Source organism: Lacerta agilis, chromosome 3 (genome assembly GCF_009819535.1).
Source record: "Lacerta agilis isolate rLacAgi1 chromosome 3, rLacAgi1.pri, whole genome shotgun sequence".
Classification (NCBI taxonomy): domain Eukaryota; kingdom Metazoa; phylum Chordata; class Lepidosauria; order Squamata; family Lacertidae; genus Lacerta; species Lacerta agilis.
Genome location: NC_046314.1, coordinates 63,860,026 through 63,883,738, shown reverse-complemented (window position 1 = coordinate 63,883,738; position 23,713 = coordinate 63,860,026). Strand labels below are relative to the sequence as shown.

The window sequence follows — 23,713 nt, the reverse complement described above, 5'->3', positions numbered from 1 at the left end:
TCAAAAACTGTTAGACAAGTTGATAACCACTCATCAGAATGGCTTTTTTTGTAATCAATTGCCAAATAGGCTGCTTTCATCCATTTCTGTTCCAAGTTTGCCTTGCTTGCTTCTGCTGCATATTTTTTTAAAGCTTGCCTCCTATTTTGTCTAAGAAGTTTACAAGTCCATCTGTTGACCTATAGGAGCTGCAAAGGGACATAGAGAAACATAGCACTGGAGTTGCATCTGTCCTCAACCTTTGTGAAGTTCTGCTCCATGACTGTGACGCTTGTGCCACTGAAACAGAATGTGACTCCATCCAGCAGGCCACACGGAACCTGGACCGAAGGTGGCGGAACATCTGTGCTATGTCAATGGAAAGGCGACTCAAGTAAGCACTCCACCCAGAGAGTCCTCAGATGATCCTCAATATTTCTTAGAATGGATGAAACCTTGTCAGTTCTGTATTCAACAGAGTATCCGCTGCTGGATCTTGGCCCAAATCTTTGGGCTGGATCTCAACAGATGGGCCAATAGAGTTGTGTGCATATAGTTCAAACAATCTGATTGTGCATAGGAGTTCAAGGAGTCTGTCACTGCTGCACATCCTAAAAACATATGTTTTGCATGCAAAAGATCCCAGGTTCAATTCAGGGCTGGGAAACACTTCTCTAAAACCCCAGAGAGCCATTGCCAGGCTGTGTAGACAATGCTGAGCTAGATGGGTGGCTGCTCTCAATATAAGGTAGTTTCCAACATCACAGTGAATGTTTTGGGGTGTTGGTTGTTGTTGTTTTTTAAACCCATTTTTTAAAACCCAAGTTTATCTCAATGACCATTTTATTTCCATTGATGATTTACAATTCAATGGTGTGAGTCCCTGTATGATTAGTAATTTGCTATACCGCATGATGGACATACCAATTCATGTGCTGGTGAAAGGAAGCCTCCAGGATGTTTTGTCCCTTAAATTCAACATTGGGCAACTACTGTGTTTAATGCACAGAGAAAGTTTATTTTTGTGCTCAGAAATCATTAGAGAGCAGCTGTAGTTTGTAAAAGCAAGATTGCATTTCTGGACCTATTCTGCTCAGCATTGGTTTACAGTACCCTTATTATAAACATCTTACAAGTTTTATATGAATTCCAAATGAGAATTTACCATGAATAAAGAGGGAAAAACAACAGCCCACAGCTGTATTGCTCCAGCTCAGCAAACGATTTATGTTGCTTGTTAATCAAACTTACTGAAAAGCTTTGGTTAAGAACCAGTTATTGTTCAGTGCAACTGTTGTTTGCTTGGGCATGCTTAAGTTTGCAGCATGATTTCCCTGTTGCAGCTGGTGAAGTAAATGAGAAGTTGAAAAATCATTAAAGTGAATCACAGCCTATCCTCATTTTTTCATTTTCTGCTTCAGGATTGAAGAGACATGGCGACTGTGGCAAAAGTTCCTGGATGATTATTCTCGCTTTGAAGATTGGCTAAAAATTTCTGAAAGAACAGCTGCTTTCCCTAGTTCCTCTGGCGTACTATACACGGTTGCTAAGGAAGAACTAAAGAAATTTGAGGTGACTTGTTACATTTGAAATATATTACCTTTTGATCCTATTACAGCAGCGATCATGTTCTTGCCCTGTCAGAGAACATGTTACTTGATAGGGAAGTTCTTTATTAATATAGAATGATTAATACTTTTGCAGCCATCTCATGAGAAATAATTGGCTAGAGAAAAGAAAGACCACTCTTTCCATAATGCTATAGGACCCACTTTCTTCTGCCCGCCCACTCCTTCTCCTTTAGCACAGCTACAAGAAGGAAATGGGATGTTTTCCCTTCTGTTTTTAACTCACTATAGTTACTTCTTAAGTCCTAAACCAGACAAACCAGTTAGTGTTAATTCTTGGGTTAAGTAAACAAGCTAGCTTCAAATCTGGTTAATATTGGCTTGTTTTCCTAAACTGTATTTCAACACCAACCACAGTTGATGGTTCCAACCTAACAAGTATCCATGGTTAGTTGAAAATTGGAAGCAAAGAGAGAAATGGCAAGAGGAGTGGGCACAAGGCACAAGGCTCATGAATGAATGCTAAACAGTGAGTTAGCAATATGTGTGAATGCAGCCATTATTTCCAAATCTCCAAACCATGCTTTGAAGGAATAGGAATTTGTCTTTACATCAGGCCCTCAAGAGCCTTTAGGTAAAGGGACCCCTGCCATTAGGTCCAGTCGTGGACGACTCTGGGGTTGCGGCGCTCATCTTGCTTTATTGGCCAAGGGAGCTGGCGTACAGCTTCCGGGTCATGTGGCCAGCATGACTAAGCCACTTCTGGCAAACCAGAGCAGCGCACGGAAACATTGTTTACCTTCCCGCCAGAGCGGTACCTATTTATCTACTTGCACTTTGTTTTTTTTTGTTTTTTTATGAAGAATTTATTAACATTTTCATAATAAAACACATACCCAGACCCACACCTACAAATACAAAACAAATACAAATACACATAATGCCAGGATTCTTCTTCTTGTTTGTATACCTTACAAAAAAAAAAAATCTATTTCTGAATCTTGACGTTTGACTTCCCCCGCCTTTTCACCTTCGGTTTTAAATCCATATTTTACTTTCTTAACAACTTTTCTCTATAAAAATTTTTTTAACTTCAATTAAAGATAACACAATTCTCTTAATCATCCTATTATAACATAAATCTTAGCAGAATATTCTTATAAAAACTAAACTTATTTCTTCTGTCCTTTATCATGCTGCTTTTCACTTAAAATCCAATATCTCCTTGCTTATTCAAAATAGACTTATAATTAACAAACTTCACTCTCCGATTTCAGATACCATAACAGACCATTTGGGTTTTACATTTAATACTTCATCCCACACCCCCTCTGTCCATTGTCTTTCTCTGTCTTTCGCCAGAACCAATCCTCCAGTTGTCTTCTTTTACCAAATGTCCACAGATCCAGGCAGCATTCACAACAGACCTTGCATCGAGCTTCAGGGTACACATCACATCCTTCCTGGGCTCCTCCGCTTCTTTGTACCATACTTCTACTTCTTGTAGATATCTTAATTCCATGTCCCTTGCCCCCGAGCTCCCACCTCGGGGTCTGGATATTATAAATTTTCCCGTTCCAGGGCTGCCACCCCCAGAAAACGGTTCCTTTTCCCGGAGTCGCCCAGCCATTTCAGACCATCCTTCAAGCACCCCTTCCAGCTCTTTGCCAAGGTTTGCTTCCATTGTGTAAAACTTTTGAAAAGCCTCCTCTGTAGGAAATGAATTCTTTTTATTTATAATCCCACTCAAGACTTGCAGTTTCCGATTAAGCAGTTCCAGCCTCAAGACAGTGAGCATTTCTTCATCCTTTAGACCAGAGTTCAAAACAAGTTCGAACACAAAGTCCAGCATTTTGGAAGGGAGGGTGAGTGTCAAATTTCAGTTCCTGTCTCTTCCTTCCTTTGTTTCAATTGTTTCCCACATCAATCCAAATTTTCCATCGCCATTTTTTCTGAAGCCAGAGTGTAAAGACCAAAACTTTAAATGGAGATATTTTCTCCCCACTTAATCCCCAAAGGGAAAGCTCAGCAGTCTCAGTTTTCAAATTCCGAGCACTTTGTATCCATTATTGTAGCAGCAGTCACTTAAACTGGTTACTTTCTTTCTCTCCCGAAGGGAGGGAGGCAGGCTCCCTTTCCTCTTCCCCCCGGATCATTCCAAAAATAGAAAAGTCAGTCAAATACTCACAACCACCGGGTTCTTTCAGATCGTTAAAAACAGGTAGAACTTAGACGCTCATCACAGGATTTGTCGCCGCATTTACATCCCGGTTGGGGCATGTCCCCTATAGCCCGGCTCCGTCGTCCCTTCACCTCCACTCCCCCTTTACAGGGGGAGCGAGGGAAGGGTTCGGAGCCACAACGGGCACAGCCGGGGAGCCCAGGGTGCGGGACGCTCTTCCCGCACCCCACCGGAGCCCCGCTTTGCGGTAGCGGGGCTCCAAACCCCCGGGATGGACTGGGCGCTTCGCAGCCGAAGCAGCCCACGACCACCCGCAATGGCGTCGCCGCCGGAAGTCTATCTACTTGCACTTTGACGTGCTTTCGAACTGCTAGGTCAGCAGGAGCAGGGACCAAGCAACGGGAGCTCACCCTGTCGCGGGGATTCAAACCGCCGACCTTCTGATCGGCAAGCCCTAGGCTCTGTGGTTTAGACCACAGCACCACTCGTGTCCCTTCAAGAGTCTTCGTTGTTGTTCAGTCGTGTCTGACTCTTTGTGACCCCATGGACCAGAGCACGCCAGGCACGCCTATCTTTCACTACCTCCCGCAGTTTGGCCAAACTCATGCTAGTCACTTCGAGAACACTGTCCAACCATCTCATCCTCTGTCGTCCACTTCTCCTCGTGCTCTCCATCTTTCCCAACATCAGGGTCTTTTCTATGGAGTCTTCTCTTCTCATGAGGTGGTCAAAGTACTGGAGCCTCAACTTCAGGATCTGTCCTTCCAGTGAGCACTCAGGGCTGATTTCTTTAAGGATGGATAAGTTTGATCTTTTTGCAGTCCATGGGACTCTCAAGAGTCTCCTCCAGCACCATAATTCAAAAGCATCAATTCTTCGGCGATCAGCCTTCTTTATGGTCCAGCTCTCACTTCCATACATTACTACTGGGAAAACCATAGCTTTAACTATACGGACCTTTGTCGGCAAGGTGATGTCTCTGCTTTTTAAGATGCTATCTAGGTTTGTCATTGCTTTCCTCCCAAGAAGCAGGCGTCTTTTAATTTCGTGACTGCTGTCACCATCTGCAGTGATCATGGAGCCCAAGAAAGTAAAATCTCTCACTGCCTCCATTTCTTCCCCTTCTGTTTGCCAGGAGGTGATGGGACCAGTGGCCATGATCTTAGTTTTTTTGATGTTGAGCTTCAGACCATATTTTGCGCTCTCCTCTTTCACCCTCGTTAAAAGGTTCTTTAATTTCTCCTCACTTTCTGCCATCAAGGTTGTGTCATCAGCATATCTGAGGTTGTTGATATTCCTTCCGGCAATCTTAATTCCGGTTTGGGATTCATCCAGCCCAGCCTTTTGCATGATGAATTCTGCATATAAGTTAAATAAGCAGGGAGACAATATACAGCCTTGTCATACTCCTTTCCAAATTTTGAACCAATCAGTTGTTCCATATCCAGTTCTAACTGTAGCTTCCTGTCCCACATAGAGATTTCTCAGGAGACAAATGAGGTGATTCGGCACTCCCATTTCTTTAAGAACTTGCCATAGTTTGATGTGGTCGACACAGTCAAATGCTTTTGCGTAGTCAATGAAGCATAAGTAGATGTTTTTCTGGAACCCTCTAGCTTTCTCCATAATCCAGCGCATGTTTGCAATTTGGTCTCTGGTTCCTCTGCCCCTTCGAAATCCAGCTTGCACTTCTGGGAGTTCTCGGTCCACATACTGCTTAAACCTGCCTTGTAGAATTTTAAGCATAACCTTGCTAGCGTGTGAAATGAGTGCAATTGTGCGGTAGTTGGAGCATTCTTTAGCACTGCCCTTCTTTGGGATTGGGATGTAGACTGATCTTCTCCAGTCCTCTGGAGTAACTAAAGAGTCTTTAGTTACTGCTTAATTCACCATAGGTAATCTTTAACTTTCATACCAATATTGGAAAACAGCTTCAAAATATAGTTTCTAATTCTGGTTTGGAGAGCATATGCAAACCATAGTTTGCCAATTTCAATGCAAGCAAGCTTTGCCTGAACCAGGAAGCAGCTAATTGGCTCTAATTGGCTAATTGGTATGATTTAGGGGACTGAAAATATTTCATGTGAACCAACACTATGAGTTTTCTGATTGTACTATGTAGAGAACTGTTCAAAACATTCCTTACCATCCAATTTCATGCAAGTTTTTATTTTAAACAACTTTGTAATTTCCCACCATCCTTCCTTTCCTCTTCCATTTCATTTGCAAACTATTGCCATGTTCTTCCAAGTAGGACTTCGTCATGCACTCACTCATATGCATTATTAGGTTTGCTTTCATCCCAAGAAGCAGGCGTCTTTTAATTTCTCCGAAGAAGAAAGTTCTTCAAACTTTTCTTCTTACTCATTTCCTCTGCCCCGACTCACTGAAGATTCATATATTTAATGATTTCCAGTGAAACTCAACCAAGTATATTTTATTAGCCTTTCTTATTAAATCTGGCTTGATTTCGTCTTGAAGCTAGTGTCCTGTAATTTTTGTCTCATCTCCTTTTATCCCAACTGTTTCAAATCACATTCCCCTTCCTACATGCTGAATTGTATAATTGCTGTAGGGAAAAAATTAACTGTTCACTAAAAAGCTCCAAAAATAATTCTAGCTGGCTTTGGAACTTTTCTTTCATCCACTATTTCTATATTCTGTCACAGAATAACACCTGGAGGGCTGAGGTTGCCTATGCCTGGTCTTGAGTTTCTCTGATTATGTCCTTATTGCTGCTTTTGGTTGATTATCAGGGTGAGGATTCTAAAATTCTAGCTTAGCTGATGTGATGGTTCTCACTCATGCCAATGCCATTAACCAGAGACTGGGTCTTCAAGCTCAAACACAGTCTCCTAGGAACAAGTCTAAATGACTTAATTCATTTGTGTGACCGTGTGACTTAATTCTGAGAAGATATTTGTTGAACTTCACTGTAAACGAGGTTGCTAAAGTCAGTATAGAAACACGTTCTTGTTAATAGAGCACTGAGAGCTTGAAAGCATGTGCAGCTGTCCATCCTTTGAACAAAAGTTACTAACAGATTACATGGCAACTGTGATTCACTAGACATAAGGGCTGCCTGTTATAAAATGTATTTGTGATACATTTAGAGACAGGTGCATTTTGTTTCTGTAAGAGAGATACTGTGCTGATCTTAACACATGTTTTGTTCCTCTGATTACCGTTTCCATTGCATTTGAAAACTCGCTTCTCTTCTTTTCTATTTGTTCTTTCTTACCTTTCCACCTTTTTACATTCTGTATTGACATTTAACCTGAGTTGTTAATTTATGGGAAGAATCCTGTGGGGATTTTTGCTGCTTCAAAACTTTTAATAACTCAAGGAAAAACACCAAGCTACAGGACAATGGAAAAATTATGACTAGGACCTTTAGCCAATTTGTTGTAATGGAAAATTCATTCCCACTCCCAATGTTGATTTAGCACACCCAAGCACACACATGCACACACACACACCATATACTTAGTTTTCCAAGAGGATATTTTGTAGGATCACAAATGATTACTGCCCAACATCCTATCTCAATCCTTGAATTCCCATAATGAAAAAGGTGTTGTTCATATGAGACTCACAAGTGGAGAGACTGATGTTGTACTTAGGTCCTGCTTGCAGGCTTTCCCGTAGGTATCTTATTTTCCACTGTGAAAACAGGATGCGGCATTAGATGTCCTTTTGGTCTCATCCAGTGACATCCCAGTATCCCATGTGTTGTGTAGCTCTGGATTCACTTAAGGGAAAACTGAATTGATTTATTCTTAGTAGAATATTGTAGCACCAATCAAAAGTCACTTCTTAAATTACTGCTTCATACATGCATGTAATATCCTTGATAGTAATTTCTATCTACAAAGATCTCTTCTCTTCTGCGGTACTGTTGCCAAGGTCAAGGACAAGGAAAATACAAACCATGATTTACAGAGGCCAGTGCTCTAATAGGCTCTTTTGTTGCTGTTATTCTTGTAGGCTTTTCAGCGGCAAGTTCACGAAAGTCTGACTCAGCTGGAACTGATTAACAAGCAGTACCGCCGCTTGGCCCGAGAGAACCGCACTGACTCTGCTTGCAGCCTCAAGCAGATGGTCCATGAAGGAAACCAGAGATGGGACAATTTACAAAAGCGAGTGACCTCCATCCTGCGCAGGCTTAAAGTATTTCTCCATTCGTAGTTCATTCCTTATGGTGGTATATTTTTGGGTCGGGGGAAGGGGGAGTTGCTGTTGAGAACATTGTAGTTTTATTAATTGATGTGGTGCTTGTGGTGGTTCTATTTAAGTTCTGTTTGATAAAGTTGAAAGCTATAAGCATTTAAATTAGGTTTATTTCCTTTTTTAGCATTTCATTGGTCAGCGTGAGGAGTTTGAGACAGCACGCGACAGCATTCTAGTCTGGCTTACAGAGATGGATCTACAGTTAACCAACATTGAACATTTCTCAGAGTGTGATGTTCAGGCCAAGATAAAGCAGCTCAAGGTATAGAAATGCAACCTATAGGCACACAGTAATAATAATAATAATAATAATAATAATAATAATAATAATAATAATAATAATAATAATAAACATTTACACATTATTTAAAAGGTTTATTTGCAGCAAGTTTCATAAACATGAAAATGGAAAGGAAAGCACTAAGTGGGATTCTCAGTCCACACCAAGTAAATCAGTTCTGACAAGTGAAAGCAAACAGATGACATCTGAAAGTTTAATTGTTTGTTCACGAGTTGCTTTTCTTTACCATATTTAGAGAAGAGATGAAGAAATGCCCAGCACAAGTCACTGGGTTGTATCTAAAGTAGCACCAAGTAAGCCTTCCATCAGTGCAAGGATTTCCACTTGCCCAAGAGCACTACCTCCCCAGCGTGCTCCCTAAATCTGTACTGGATTTTACCTTCGACCTTCCACAGCAGATATGGGGAGGGGACAAGGTGCACACAAGGGAGTAGAGAGGAGAAGGTCCCTTTGCACAAGTGAACATTTTTGAGCTGATGGGACATTTCTGTTGGATAGCACCCAAGCTTTGTCCTAACTAAAGATTCTCAGATGGAAACTGCCTTATACTGAATCAGGCCATTGGTCCATCTACTGCAGTATTATCCACACTGACTGGCAACAGCTCTGAAGGCTTTCAGGCAGTGAATATTTCCATCCCTACATGTACATTCTGGGGACTGAACCTGGGACCTTTTGTAAAGTATGAGTTCCGCCACTGAACCACAGCGCTTCCCTTCCATGTCACAGTTGGAAACAGTAGAAGGAGCAAAGATTAAGGGTCCATCATCATTGCTTCTCTTGGTGGCAGTTCCCCATACTCAGGAGTTCCTGGATTCAGGTCTTCTGCCAAATGTCTAGGTTGGTCCTATGATACTAGTGTCATGTTTTGTTTTGTTTTGTTTTGTTTTGTTTTGTTTTGTTTTGAAGTCAAGTTGACTTTTCACCTGTGTGCCTATTTTGCATTAGCTCTGCAGTGTAAAACAACTAAGGATACTTTTGTTGCAGGACTAATGTCTGTGTGGTGACAGAACTGAATATAGAGTCCCGACAGTAGATGGGATCACGTCAATCTTCTGTCTGAACTTGCCCACAAATTATATCATTTGGGCCTCAAGAAACACTTATCTTTTGTTTACACTGATAACTGTTTAGATATTATAAAACCTAGGTATGCACCTGAGTCTTAAAGAACTTAAATAAAGTGAAATTGTCACCAACTATTTCCAGGTGGTGTATAATAACAATATAAAATAGAATACAATATACACTATCTTTGTTGATTGGCTGCTTAAGTGGGTTGACAATGCAAGAGCATGGCTTGAGAATCTTTATGTTCTTCCTTCTATTTTGTTTACCTATTGGATCATCAACTGCCTGGTCAGCTGTGTGCTTGTTGTATACCAGGCTTCAGCAACCTGGTGCTCCCCAGATGGTTGGAATTACCACTTCCATCATCCCTAGCCAGTGCTGGCGGGGACTGATGGGAGTTGAAGTCGCGAGAGATCTGGAGAGCACTAGGTTACAGAAGACTGGTCTAGATACTCTCCATAATATAAATGTTTTATAGATACAACATTTTCAGTAAATGAACCAGTTTAATGGTTACCTGAACTGTCTTGAAATATCTGTATTTAAATAACAGGTGGTAAAACGATCTTTTAATTAATATGTTTACTGGAAACATTTCAACCCCACACCCTTTAAAATTTAATTATAACTATGCTATGCAGGCCTTTCAGCAGGAGATATCCTTGAACAACAACAAAATTGAACAGATCATTGCCCAGGGTGAGCAGCTGATAGAAAAAAGTGAGCCTCTGGATGCAGCTGTCATTGAAGAAGAGCTTGATGAGCTTCGGCGATACTGCCAGGAGGTCTTTGGCCGAGTTGAACGGTATCATAAAAAACTAATCCGCCTCCCGGTAAGTTCCCCCCCCCCATAAGCAATTGTTTAAAGCCTTACAGAGGTAGGACATTCAGTATGGTAAATTTAAAGCTTTATGAATGCATAAGCATGAAATTTGCAAGATCAGAGCTACACAATCCATAATGGACTGCACAGTGGATCCCACTGGACCATTTTTTTGTTTCTGTGCAGAAAGATACACTTCTAAATCTAGAGAGGCATCATTATTCATTTAAGTTTTCAGGCTGAAAATGCAAATCTGGAAATCAGACTGCTGTTTTCAGAAGATGAAAGAAAAGGACCTAGTACTGGTCCAAATGCATGACTATTTTGGCTCATTTCCGAGATACTGCAGTAAATTTCCTGACTGGAAGGAGATGTTATCTAACAGAGACAATTACCTGATAGGCAGCCATAGAGATGAGCACTAAGCATACAAGAACTGCTTATTTTTAGCTTTTTTATTAGTGCTATATGGGAGTTTTAAAAACAACAACACACCCATAAAACCAGAAAAGAAAGAACCATAATGAGAATGTTGTGAGTCTGAATGTTACACAGTGACACTTTTATCTTATTGACCTAGCTAGAACTAGCACTAGTCCATTGAGAAGACCATTAATTGACTCTTTAATGTTTCCTTCTAGCTCACAGATGATGAGCATGACCTCTCTGATCGCGAAGTGGATCTGGATGAATCGGGAGATCTTTCTGACATACACTGGCATGACAAATCTGCAGACAGTGTCCTCTCCCCACAGCCTTCCTCCAACCTCTCACTGTCTCTTCCCCAGCCTCTCCGAAGCGAAAGGTCAGGACGTGACACTCCTGCTAGTGTAGATTCCATCCCCTTGGAATGGGATCATGACTATGACCTGAGCCGGGACCTGGAGACGGCCGTTTCGAGAGCGCTGCATTCTGAAGAAGTGGAAGGGCAAGAAGACAAAGAGTTTTATCTCAGAGGAGCAGCAAGCCTAGCAGGTACAATCACTCACCCATATCTAATTCCTTTATACAGCTCTGCAGGGAAATTTATAAGTCAGATGAAATGGGGTTGTCGTCGCCCCCCCCCCGGACTTCTGCAGCTGACCTTTATTGCCCTAGTTCTTGGCATAAAGTTGCCAGTTACATGACCAGCTCTGACATATTGTTGCTTTTTAGGAAATTTTCATAGACTTTCAGAGAAGGAACTGAAATAGATTAGCTGGCGCTACCCTATTAGTCATAGCATTCACGCAAGGCAAATTTTCTTGGAAAACTTTGAGGTTAGTTAATAGCTGGGCTTGAAGTCATTGTGGTTCAGGGCCTAGTCTCATGAACTTTGATGAATTTAGTTTTTAATTAGCCCCCATGTGTTGAACTAGTAAAGGGAATGCTTCTGCAATGCCAGCTGCTGTATTCCAAGCTACCATTATGATATATGAAAAACCACCCCACACTGCCTTGCCTAGCACATAGCTAAAAGTCTGTGGAGTCAGACTCATGGGTGCCATATTCAAAAAAGATTAGGCACACCCCTTGTTTAGGTAAGAGAGGAGTTGACATCAGTGGGAATTTAGCAGTGCCGTTTTGACTCTTAAGACTCATGGGTTAAACATGCTTAGCTGTGTGATCATGCTCGTCCTGGAAAATAATCATGCAGAATATTTTAATAAGACAGTTTCTGTGGGACAGTGCAGCAGAGGTAAAAGGATGGCATCAACTTGATCCTGTGAGTGTTTCCATAGTACTATGGAATTTAACGAGACTCCCAAAAGTGAGCATAACATGCACATCTGCCACAAACCTAAGCCTGATTTATATTTTTGGTTCCTGGTCCAATACATAGTTACAAAACACTGCTTTCCATGTCAAACAGGAAGCATGTGTATTCAGTTATGCTTGTTTCTTTGAAATACATACGCCTTACAATACAAAAACTAAGATTTAGCTGGGAATTACAAGAACATCCCTGCAAGGACAGACTAAAAGCCTAGCTTACCCAGCATGCTGTTCCCAGATGCTGTTCACCAGTAGGTCCCAGGGTTAAAATAAATAAATAAAAACAGATTAAAGTCATAGAATAGCCTTCTGTTCACGAGGCTTCATTATCAGAAGTACAACAAGATGGGGGTTGCATATTTGGTCCTACTGAAATACACAGTTCTGGTCTCTCATCATGTAATTGCACATTTGGGTTTCTCCTTATTGCCTGTTTCACTTGGATCCGTGAACCATTTTTGGAGAATACACAAAGATTAATTTCAGTTAATGTCTCAAAAGCAGTAGAACTGGTGGTTTACTCTCCTTTTGGGAGATTCAGTGCCTGACACAAAGGAGACTGAAATAATTTTTGATAAGCAGTCATTTTGGGTTGTGTTTTATTTTTCCAGATGTAGTGATCCCTGGGAGCCCTGAGGCCTATATAAAACTTACTGAAAATGTTCTTAGAAATGTTTATGGTAGGCAACAGAAATCATAAAGATTGCCAGACCTAAACCACCAATAACACTGCCTTCTTTCTTGGCACATCTGCTTTCTTAGTCACTACTTATCCCTGCCACTCTTCTTCACACATCAGTACCAGCATGTTGATAGAAAATAAGGATATTTGCTTATATATTTAGTATTCTGCTTAAAATAATGGTATTAATATTCCTGTTGCATAGCCTATGAGTTGAGGGGAAAATATGCCACCTATGTAACTTGTGCTTCCTAGGGAGAGGTGGGAGATAGAAATCATAGAATCACAGTGTTTTAAGAGAGTAAAAGAATATTTAGGATAACACACTGCTCAAAAGCCAGAGCCTCCATCTTACATCTTCTTTAAACAAATCTGAAGTGCATTATCACTAAAATTCCACGCCCCCCCCCCCGAATGAATCGGGTTGGGAGGGTTGGGAGAAGAGGATGTGAAAATAGGATAACATCTCCCTTTCTCATTCTACATTCTCTAACCCTCTTGCACAGTTTGAAATATCACAATATTAGTAAGATACAGGCTATTGTCCAATATTTCTGAAGAAGAAATAAGGCTCCCTGAAATGGCTTTAATGGAGGGGTCTTTTAGTCATTTTCCGTAGCAAAAGATTTGTCCTATGGTCACTTCACTGCTTTACAGTTTAATTTACTGTTCAAGGCTGTGTGCTTCCAGATTTCCATGAGTTTTAGCAAAATACCTTCTTGCCATACAAGAAAATTAGCAGTAATGCTCAGAGCATTTCAATATTTTCAAATTTTCAGGAAAATCTAGGAAAACGTTATTTATTTGTACAATGCTATACACATCTACTCAAAAGTTAGCCCTTTTGAATTCAGAGGGACTTTCTCTCAAGTAAATGTGTGTGTGTATGCTGAGACTATAAATTTCCACAGCATTTATACAGGATGTGTGGGGAGTGCAACAGTTTCTAGACTCTTACCAGTTGCTTGCTTAGCACAAATACTGCAAAATGTCCGAGGATACAATGGAACGAGTGCAGAGGGCTTGGTCTTCCAGAATTGTTTTTGGGAATTGAATTTTCCTGATAGGTCCTGCCTAAAAAAAAAATCATTTCTCAGTACACAAACTAACCAACATAGTTGCAGATATATTTATGCAATAGTTACAAATCTAATTGTCACCTGCATGCTATTGTAATTAACTCTTTGTCATGCTTTCAAACCTAGTAGCACCACCTTCAGTTTTCTCTCCTACTCACTGAGACATTTCAATTTGTTGGTTTGGTAACATCTATCTGTCTAAATTTTTTCTACAGGAGAACCATGTTCCTTAGAAACACACATCCGACAGCTTGACAAGGCCTTAGACACCAGCCGTTTCCAAATACAGCAAACGGAGAACATAATCCGCAGTAAAACACCAACAGGGCCGGAACTAGATTCTAGCTACAAAGGCTATGTAAGTACTGTGAGCTTAGCCCCCTGGCGGCTGGACATAAAGTAACCGTCCTTGAGTTAAATAAACAGCAAAAAATTATATGGTCCTGTGACACCAGTACACTTTGTGACACAAGTTATCACAGGCTACAGGCTGGTTTGTCAGATTGATATTGGTAGAAGATACAAGCGTTGTGTTTCAGCATGCAAATAACCATTGCAGTTATGGATCATCGCAATGCACACAATGTTGTCACATAAGAAAAACAAATGAGGTACCGCAACAAAATGTTGCTGCTATTCGTAGTGCAGGGGTCCTCCAACTTTTTAAACACAAGTTTAGCCGAGCGCCAAGCCGGATTTTCAGGAACCATAACAGAAAGTGCTGAGGCTGAGGGAGCTGAGCTGCTTAGCCCTCTCCCTCCCTCGCCGCACCAGCTCGTCACCGGGCCGCCACCCCCACTCGCCCCTCGCTCCGCTTGCACCACAATAATGTACACCTTTGTGCGGTTCTTGGAGGACAATGTGTGCTATGTGCTGCCCATGTTGTGCGTGCAGGGCTTCAGCCCCAAATCCTGGCTCAACTTCGACAATCAGAAGGACTCTGCACTGTACACCATCTAGCGCAGTCTGGCCTCCACCCCAGGGCCTAGAGTGAGCAAGGGAGCACCAAGCAAGTAAGAGGGCCGAGGAGACCCTCGCACCATTTTTCCTGCCTTCTCCGCCACCGCCCAGGCCAGGGTGGCACCCGCCTCACATCTCCTCCATGCCGGGGGTGGGGGTGGGGGTGCTGCCACCCTCCGAGGCCATAGACCCGCAGCAGGTGGGGCAGGTTAAGGACCCTGCCGGGCCAGATCTAGCCCTCAAACCATAGTTTGACGACCCCTGCCATAGTGTGTGTGACTTACATGAGCCAGTTGATGAGAGGGTTTATGGGGTGTGTGTGAAAGTTAGCATCAGATACAGAGTTCCTTCCATCAAATGCAAAACTTATTATTCCTTTTAGTTGTTGCACATTAACTGCAGCCACTGTGCATGCAAGTGAATGGAGCATGAGGTTTCCCCCAGCAATGAAGTGATTGATTTGGACTGAGTGAATTTAAGCAATCCCACCTCTGGATTGCAATATTAACAATGTGCTACACCACAGGAAAACCACTCTGTCAGCCTATCACTTGCAATAGGTATAAAAATGAATTGTACCGTGGGATTTTTGTATACTATTCTGTCAGCCAATCTGAATTGCAAAGAAAGCAATGGATAACACTGCATGATTGTTATAAGCTACTTTCAGCTTCAGCCCAGCTTGCAATATGGATCTAATACCTCTGGACAACACAGTAAATCACCTAAAAACAAAACAAAAAATCACCTAGAGTCCAGCTCACATTGTGAGAGATACACTTCTGGGCTGTTATAAGTCACTCTTTGTCGCGGTCACTCTCTCAGACCTGAGCAACACCCCTGGACGTTTAACGGTCTATTGGTAACTGCACCAACGACATATGGTATATCCGCTGCCACCAGCCAGTATTCACTCTGGCAATGAATAACTCACTTCAGATTCGGATTGTGGTAAAAATAAAACATGTTTCTTTATTGTTTGTACAAAGCGTTATGGTTTCAAATGACTTGGTAAAATGTTTAATATAACTGTATGGTTATTCAGATAAGTATATTTCAATTCTCTACCTAGTATTCCAATAACTATCCCCAATGCCTCCTGTTAATTATTCACTCTGCTCTAGCTCTGCTCATTGGCTCTATCTCCCTCTCTCTATCCCTCTCTAACTCAACTCAACTGCCTAACTTCCAACCTCTAACTGCCTTTTCTATCCTCTCTAACTGCCATCCTTCCACACTCTAATTGCCTGGAGAGCTCCCATTGGTCAATCTCCTCCCTGCCAAGTTAACCCTTGGAGAACCTTTAGGGGTGAAACGCCACACTCTTTCCCAGGAATAGCTACTTTAAGCTAACAATTTAGGGACAGTGAACTGGTTTGTTTTGGAATTTTCCTTATCGGGGTTGTTTCTTAAATGTCTCACACTGAATAAAAACTGAGAACTGGTAGGAATTCTTTCCTGCCTTTAGAGTTTGAACTCACTCGCACCTGGTTTAGGTGCATTAAATGTTTTCAGTTCTACACTGATATCATTGGGCAACTTTTTCTTCCCTCCCTAGAGACACTGAAAAAATAACTTCTTTGTGTAAACCAGGAAGTGATCTACCCAGACAATATTGGTGTTGTTTCTTCCATATACATTTCCTCTTTCCTCCTGTTCAACCACTCTGTTCTATTTCTCCATCTCAGGGTTCCCCCCACACCCTCTCAGTCTCTCAGCATTCTGTGGTATTATAGGGCTGTTTGTAGAGTTCTCCTTCTGAAAGTTTTTTCCTTCAGGTTTTCTTTTTTTGGGGGGGGGGTACTGTATTATTTATACAGCACCTAAAGCTAAATCCATACAAAGACAAGAAAGGCTTGAAAAATAATTAAAAACAGGACAAAATAGGGCGGGGGGAGGAAGGGAAAGGAGCTGAGAGTGAAGAGATTCATCCTCAGATTTCTTGAACGCCAAAATGACAGGAGGAAGAGCATTCCAGCGGTCAGGAGTTGCAATGGAAAGCAGACACAGGCAGGGAATCATAGAACTAGTAACTTATGAAAAAAGCAATAACTTAACAAATCACACACACCAACATTTTGAAGATTTGTGTGACATGGTGAACTGTGATCTGAACAGGTGGGCAAGGATACAGTGAGCCATGCAACTAGTTCTGCTTGTGCAGGGGACTCTTGGACAGCTGCCACCACCACCATATCACAACAGAAAACCTCTTTTGAAACTGATCTCTCAAAAACAGTTTGCGATGCATAGAATCCTAGAATTGTAGTGTTGGAAGAGACCATGAGAGTCATCTAGTCCAACTCTTTGCAATGCTGTTAAGTAGAAAAACTTCTCTCTTTTTTTAATTGCACTGGATGTACACTTTAAATGGGATTTTGTCCAAGAGTTTTTAGATCCCAATCTGGTGAATTACTGGTGAATTACTATAGATTTAGTGCTTGCCCAGCAACAACCGACATCTCACTAAAGAAAACATTAACAATGATTCCTGAAGTGCCTGTTAAAAGCAAACTGTGATCTCAGTTTTAGCTCCTTCATCTTTATACTTTAGTTTCTTAGTTAAATAACTGAAATTCCAGCAATAGCAAAAACATTTCTGTTAACCCATAATCACTCTCTTTCTTGTGTTTAATTGCCATAAAAAACAAGGGGATAGCCATACAAAATTTTCAAACCATTAAGACAGTGGAGTTCTATCTATCACATCGTGGAATGAATGTATTAAGAACTAGTATGCAAATTGTTTTGTAGTTAGAATCTTAAGATATAATCCCATGCATACTTACCTGACTGTAAGTCCCATTGAACTCAGTGGGACTTACTTCTGAGTAAACATTCCTAGGATTTTGCTCTTAGTTCTCTTGTTTCTCCAGCATGTTTCTCTGTTTTTCGAACAGAGGAAGCTTCTGGGCGAATGCAGTGGGAGCATAGATTCAGTAAGAAGACTTGAGCACAAACTGAAAGAGGAAGAGGAAAAGCTGTCTGGATTTATTAACCTGAACAGCACGGAGACACAAACAGCCGGTAAGTAATATTCAGAACTGAACTTAAAATGTGAGGAAAACAAGTGATCATGACATGCAGCATTGAACCATGGAAGCACATCTTACTGCTTGCACATCTGGGTGACAGCTGTTTTTTGGATTCTTTACAATCTGATTTTGGAGCAGCACTGAGACTGCAGTGGCAGCTTTGGTTAATGGTCTTTACCAAGAAATTAGATGGGGATTGCACAATCTTTTGGAAACTTTTGTTCACTGTTTGATCATGGGACACACAATATCATTGGTACATCAGGATGACAACAGTTTTCTGGGGATCTTATCCAAGCCCAAGTCCATTCTTGAGACAGTATTTATGGAAGTTGGCTTAAGTTGCTCCACTCATTCTGAGGGAGAGAGATTCAAGAGGCTGATGCAAGTAATTTCCTAATGACTTTATTTTAAGACTTGTATCAGGTTGACACACTGTCTATTTTAAATTTAATGAATTGTATGAAATGACTTTATGGGTCTTTATAAGAATTTGGAGGTGCCTGAGTTTTCTTAGCTATAGTTTTAATCAAGTATTTTCCTTGAAGCTCTTAGGAGAGACTCCTCTATGCACACTTAGCTAGGGAGTAAGTCCCACTGAGGTCAGTGGGGCTTTCTGTGAGTAACATACATGAGCTTGCACTGCTGTTTTTCCTGTATGGCACCTAGTTAATATATGTTCCTAGCAAATGTTAAATGTTATAGATTTTTTTTTAATAGTATATCTCAGAATCTTGGTGCTGCTTCAGTCTTGGTTTTATGTTGAGGCAGTGGATGGAAGTGAGCTAACTGAAACTGAATTTATGAACAAACTGGAATACAGTAAGCTCGCAACTTACACACATTTTACTTGTGTGCCTTCAGCGTCATGTGCATGGCAAAACAAACACACAAAGAAGTAATGGGCAGAAGGGGGGCTGGGTTTCTGAGGACAATGACTTTGGCAATCCCACCTGCCATTAAACTCCAGTGGGTTTTGAGTCCCAGTGCTTTTCTTCTAGAAAAATAGGTCCTGGTACTCAGCATGGAGTTATTACAGTAAATGCCACATTTGTAACCAGTGCTTTTCTTCTAAAAGAAAAGGTGACAGGGGTGGGGATAGATGACCCCGGAGGTCCCTTACGACTCTGCAATGCAATGATTCTATGAAAAAAAATTCCTGTTGGATTGAGTACCACCAGAAAAGAAAAGAAAAAGCACGGGTTTTGACTATACGTGATTTTCACTTTAGGCATGAATGGAACCCCCACATAAGTTGCAGGCTTACTGTAATGCTTGTTGGGAGTGTGGTTTTTAGGTTATGGATGAAGAGAGCAAAGCTCCATATTTAATACAAATTGACATAGGCTGATCAAATATAAGGCTTGAAGTGCTACTGGAGATCTAGGTAAGTAGCAGTCACCAAGATGAGAGGAAGGCTGTATCGATTTCTGTCACAGCAGTCATGCAATTAAAAATTAACATGCATCTCAAACTGAAATTAGAAATGGCTTTAAAAAAAAAAAGATCTTGCCTTGGAATCTGGAACTTTTTATAATGATGGAGCCAGGGGAGTGAGTGTCACAGTTAATTGAATCTAGTGGGAGATTCTCAGACTGATTTGCTTGTGTGAAGCTTCGTTATAGCCCTTAATGAAAACAGCATAGTATTCACCCCTTTCATTAGTTAATTTAGCATGTCATGATAATGATTAGTGCAGTTTTTGGATGCTGTGGTAAATTAATTGGCACAACTCCTTCTGTGAGAATTGTCTTGTTTGGGCTGTTACTTTACCAATTAACAGAGTATAGAGTAAATACAGACTCTATATGTTTCCTAACAAAATGCCCACTATAATGGGTGCAGTATGTATCAATGTGTACCATAGTTCTGAAGCCATTTCAGAGTGAGGGAAATGCTTCCTGCCATAGGTGCCAACTCCCTAAGTGCCCGAACACCAACAAAATTCCTCATGAAGGGGCCGGGCACTCACAGATTTCAGTGCCAGGGCCATGCACACGGCATGGAACCCATGGCCCTAGGCACCCATGGTCGTGGGGCCAAGCTGGCACTCCTGCTTCCTGCCCTCATGTTATTAAATCTAGGGAGAAAATAAATAGCCATGAGGTTTACAAAACACATAGCAACTAAGTTAGCCCAAAGTTAGGCTTTCAGAAAACAGTACCACCAGAGCCTTGCTCAGCCTTAACTAGAAGGGACTCTGAATGTCTCTCTGTGAGCTCTGTACACATTCCTTCCCCCATGGTGCCCCTGTCAGTGGTATCTGGTCCAGGCAGTCCCCAAGCTCAGTGCATTACTTTTGATTCTAAGACTGGATGGCTGGCATTCACTTCTATGAGTGTCCTCAGGGGTTACTATTGGCATGGAACCTAAATGAGTCCCTGGTCACCCCAGAATTTAACTTGCCTCTGTCTGCACACCTTCACCCTAGATTCTGTTTCTTGATCATGCTAACGTGTGATGGAATATGGCGGGGGTGGGGGTGGGTGAGTTAGGCAGGAAGTTGCTCTTACAGAGATATCTTTTTCCCTTTAGGTGTGATTGATCGGTGGGAGTTAATCCAGGCCCAAGCCTTAAGTAAAGAACTGAGGATGAAACAGAATCTTCAGCAATGGCAGCAATTTAGTTCTGACCTAAACAGCATCTGGGTTTGGCTTGGAGAAACTGAAGAAGAGTTGGAACAACTGTGTTGCCTTGATCTCAGCACGGATATACAAACCATTGAGTTACGGATTAAAAAACTGAAAGTAGGTTCTAATTCCTGGTCTTCTTTTCTGTTGATTTTCTAATATGCTTTATTTTTGTGAGGTGCCATTTCGGATCCTATTGAAAAAGCACTTCCAATTTCTGGACCCTGTGCTTCTTCATATACTAAAGGACTAGAAATGAAAGACTATGATAGTCAACTTCATTGGAGTTTTCTTCTTCTTCTTTAAGTCGCCAGTGTTTATCTTAATTTTATTATTTATTTATTTATTCATTCATTCATTCTCTTCATATCCCACATCTTCCTCCAAAGACACTCACGGTGGCAGTTGGTTAAGATGGTTGACAGAAGATTTTGCTCTTAAGAGGCAAGCCAGGGGGAGGGCAACCAGACATTCTTTACAAGGAGCACTATGATCTAGTGAAGGCATCAGGCTGCCAACTCAGATCAGCTAAATTCATGGCATTTTGAGAGAACCAAGCAAAGAATTCTGCTTGTTTACCAGTGCACAGTATGGTCAACATCAGACTTCCTTTTGGTTAATATGCCTTTTTTCTTTTGGAATTTGTCCTATAGTCAGACAGGGACTAATGCCTACACTGTAAGCATGAATGAGTTTAACAGTATCTTGATGTGTGTATGGGATACTTCATCCGGGTGGGCTCATAGCTGTTTCTAGAATATCCAGAGGACAATTTCCTTACATGAATGTGGCATTAATATTTCCTTTGGGCCTAAATTGGCCTGAATTAAAGCCTCATAAACTAAGGCTGCAGTACTTCAGCTAAGCCAAATGATGACATCAATTCATTTGCTGTAGAGACAGGTAATTCCCTCTTTGATGCGAAATTCAGAGGCTTGTTCTAAATTAGACTAGTCCATGACACAGCCCACTATCTGTCTCAGCTTTTTGACATTGTGAGGTACAATATTCACGCTTTTTTTCTTTTTTGAAATTTGTGTCTGTATGGGGCAGATTCAGCTAACAACTCCCAGTAGCTAGCCCACAATGACTTCCACTACTACAGTTGGGCTTTCCCCCTTCTTAAATCCTCACACCCCAAACTCATTTGGGGGAATCAGGAGAGCCTCTAAAACAGCGTGGGGAGGAGAGAGGGATCATTCCACATAGTAAACAGAAATGTTTATGTTGGTGGAACGATTGCCATAGCACAACATTGAATTCCTCCCAAAGTATTTAAATACTTGCTTCCAGATGACATGCTTATTGAGCATTTGTCCTAATTTGTTTAAGGGAAAGCTAGATGATTTTGTCTATTTAATGAGCATTGATCCTCATTTGTTTGATGAGAGACTAGATGACATTTCATCAAAACAACTACTATCCCACACTTTCCAGTGCAATTTCCATTCACTTCCCTCAAAAAGTCTTTTTTGGAGGAAGCAGATTTCTTGCACAAGACCTCTATAATTGTGAGATCTGAATTTTCCAGTGTGTAATTGAATCCCCCACACTCCAAAAATAGCAACAGTCTGAAAGCAGGTTATGTGTACAGTCTAGAGTATGAAAAAAGAGCCAGCTCCTGTGGTTTCACCCCCATCAAATTCAACCATGCCATAAGGCTTTAGGTCTTTAAATATTTTATTAGTTTGTTCTGAATTCTACTGCAAACATTAAATCGGAGATATTTATAAAAATGGGTTCTTACTAGTCAGAAGCCAGGCTTATCACTTAAAAATAAAGACACAGTAACTGTCTTTTAAGTTATGAAACTTTAAAAGAGATAGTGGAACTTGTTTCTTCTTGAATTCTCAAGCATGTTTCCTGTAAAAAAAAAAGCTTACTTCCATCTCTCTTCATTCCCCAAGGAGCTACAGAAGGCCGTTGATAACCGCAAAGCCATCATTTTGTCCATCAACCTTTGCAGCTCAGAATTCATACAGTCTGACAGTGAGGAAAACAAGAAACTGCAGGAACGGTTGTCTCAGATGAACATGCGCTGGGATCATGTCTGTAGTATGCTAGAAGAATGGCGCTGTTCACTGCAGAACGCTCTAATGCAATGTCAGGTCTGTTCTGGTCTATGCAAAATCATTCCCCTTCGACTCTTGGATTAGATGTTGCACCAATTACATTCATTTTCTTAAATGAGTTACTTTAATGTGTGCACACCATCATATCCTGCCTTGAATATATCACAGAGACATTTTAGACAAGAGCATAAAAAGCAAGTATTTTTAAAGCCCAGAAGCCTAATTATTAAAAGATTTTGGTGCATTAGGTAAAATCTGTTGCACATTTCCTAAATTGCTTCCTGAAATCTGCCTTGTACATTTTCCATCTTGATGTTTTTGACATATTTTTAAGGTAACAGGCCTTATACCATTTGTAGGATTTTGTTCCTGTGAAAAGTAATTAAAACAAGGATGTAATATTAGTAGCTGCTTCCTGTTCAGCGCATTCAATACTCAAGGCCATCAAGGGTGTGCCAGGTTACACAGAACAGCATTACATATGTTTCATACTGCACTTAACATGTTGTTCATACATAATTTTCACCAATCCAAATGTGGTTTGGAAGATCAAGCTGTGCAGAATTGCTTTGTTTCCCCCTCATATGCCTTCTTAATATAATGCTCTCTGGTTTGTTGTGACTACTGAACCAGAACAATCACTCTAAAGCAGAACTGCAAACTGGTTCAATTCAAGTTACAGGTAAGTAGCTGTGTTGGTCTGCCATAGTCAAAACAAAATAAATGAAAAAATTCCTTCCAGTAGCACCTTAGAGACCAACTAAGTTTGTTCTTGGTATGAGCTTTCGTGTGCATGCACACGAAAGCTCATACCAAGAACAAACTTAGTTGGTCTCTAAGGTGCTACTGGTAGGAATTCCCCCCCCCCCAAGTTTACAGGGATCGCTCAAACCGGTTTGCCAGTTCTGAAATTGTGATTTGACAAACCTAGAAGTGTTCTGTTAAGTCAAGTGGGGCCAGGGAGCGGGGAGAAGGATGTATGCACACAACTCATTGTTTGGAGGATCAGATAATGTAAAATTTTAATGCATCTTTGGGGTTCTGGGCAGCACAAAAAAAACACATTTGGCATTAAACTTCCATCTATCACCTCTAGGATTTCCATGAGATGAGCCATGGTTTGTTGCTGTGGCTGGAGAACATTGACAGGAGGAAAAATGAGATTGCCCCTATCAATCCAAATCTGGATTCAGACACTCTGCAGGATCATCACAGGCTACTAATGGTACGGTACCTTTCTCTAAAGGAACAATAATTCAGAGATTAAAAAAAGAACATAGAAACTAGTATCTGCAACACATATTGTGATCCTTTGGTGCCAATTGAGAATTCAGGACTACCAGGAA

At 41.1% G+C, this 23,713-nt stretch overlaps 1 protein-coding gene across 1 annotated transcript in view; it reads left to right on the top strand.

The window, feature by feature from the left end:
• The window catches only part of SYNE1 (spectrin repeat containing nuclear envelope protein 1), a 286,452-nt gene that overhangs the window by 248,966 nt on the left and 13,773 nt on the right, over positions 1 to 23,713 (top strand). The window contains 12 exon segments of the mRNA XM_033144021.1: positions 186 to 373; positions 1,401 to 1,551; positions 7,717 to 7,899; positions 8,084 to 8,221; positions 9,973 to 10,164; positions 10,796 to 11,129; positions 12,521 to 12,589; positions 13,886 to 14,028; positions 17,531 to 17,657; positions 20,201 to 20,412; positions 22,203 to 22,403; positions 23,464 to 23,592. Coding sequence (XP_032999912.1) covers positions 186 to 373; positions 1,401 to 1,551; positions 7,717 to 7,899; positions 8,084 to 8,221; positions 9,973 to 10,164; positions 10,796 to 11,129; positions 12,521 to 12,589; positions 13,886 to 14,028; positions 17,531 to 17,657; positions 20,201 to 20,412; positions 22,203 to 22,403; positions 23,464 to 23,592 — 2,067 coding nt within the window.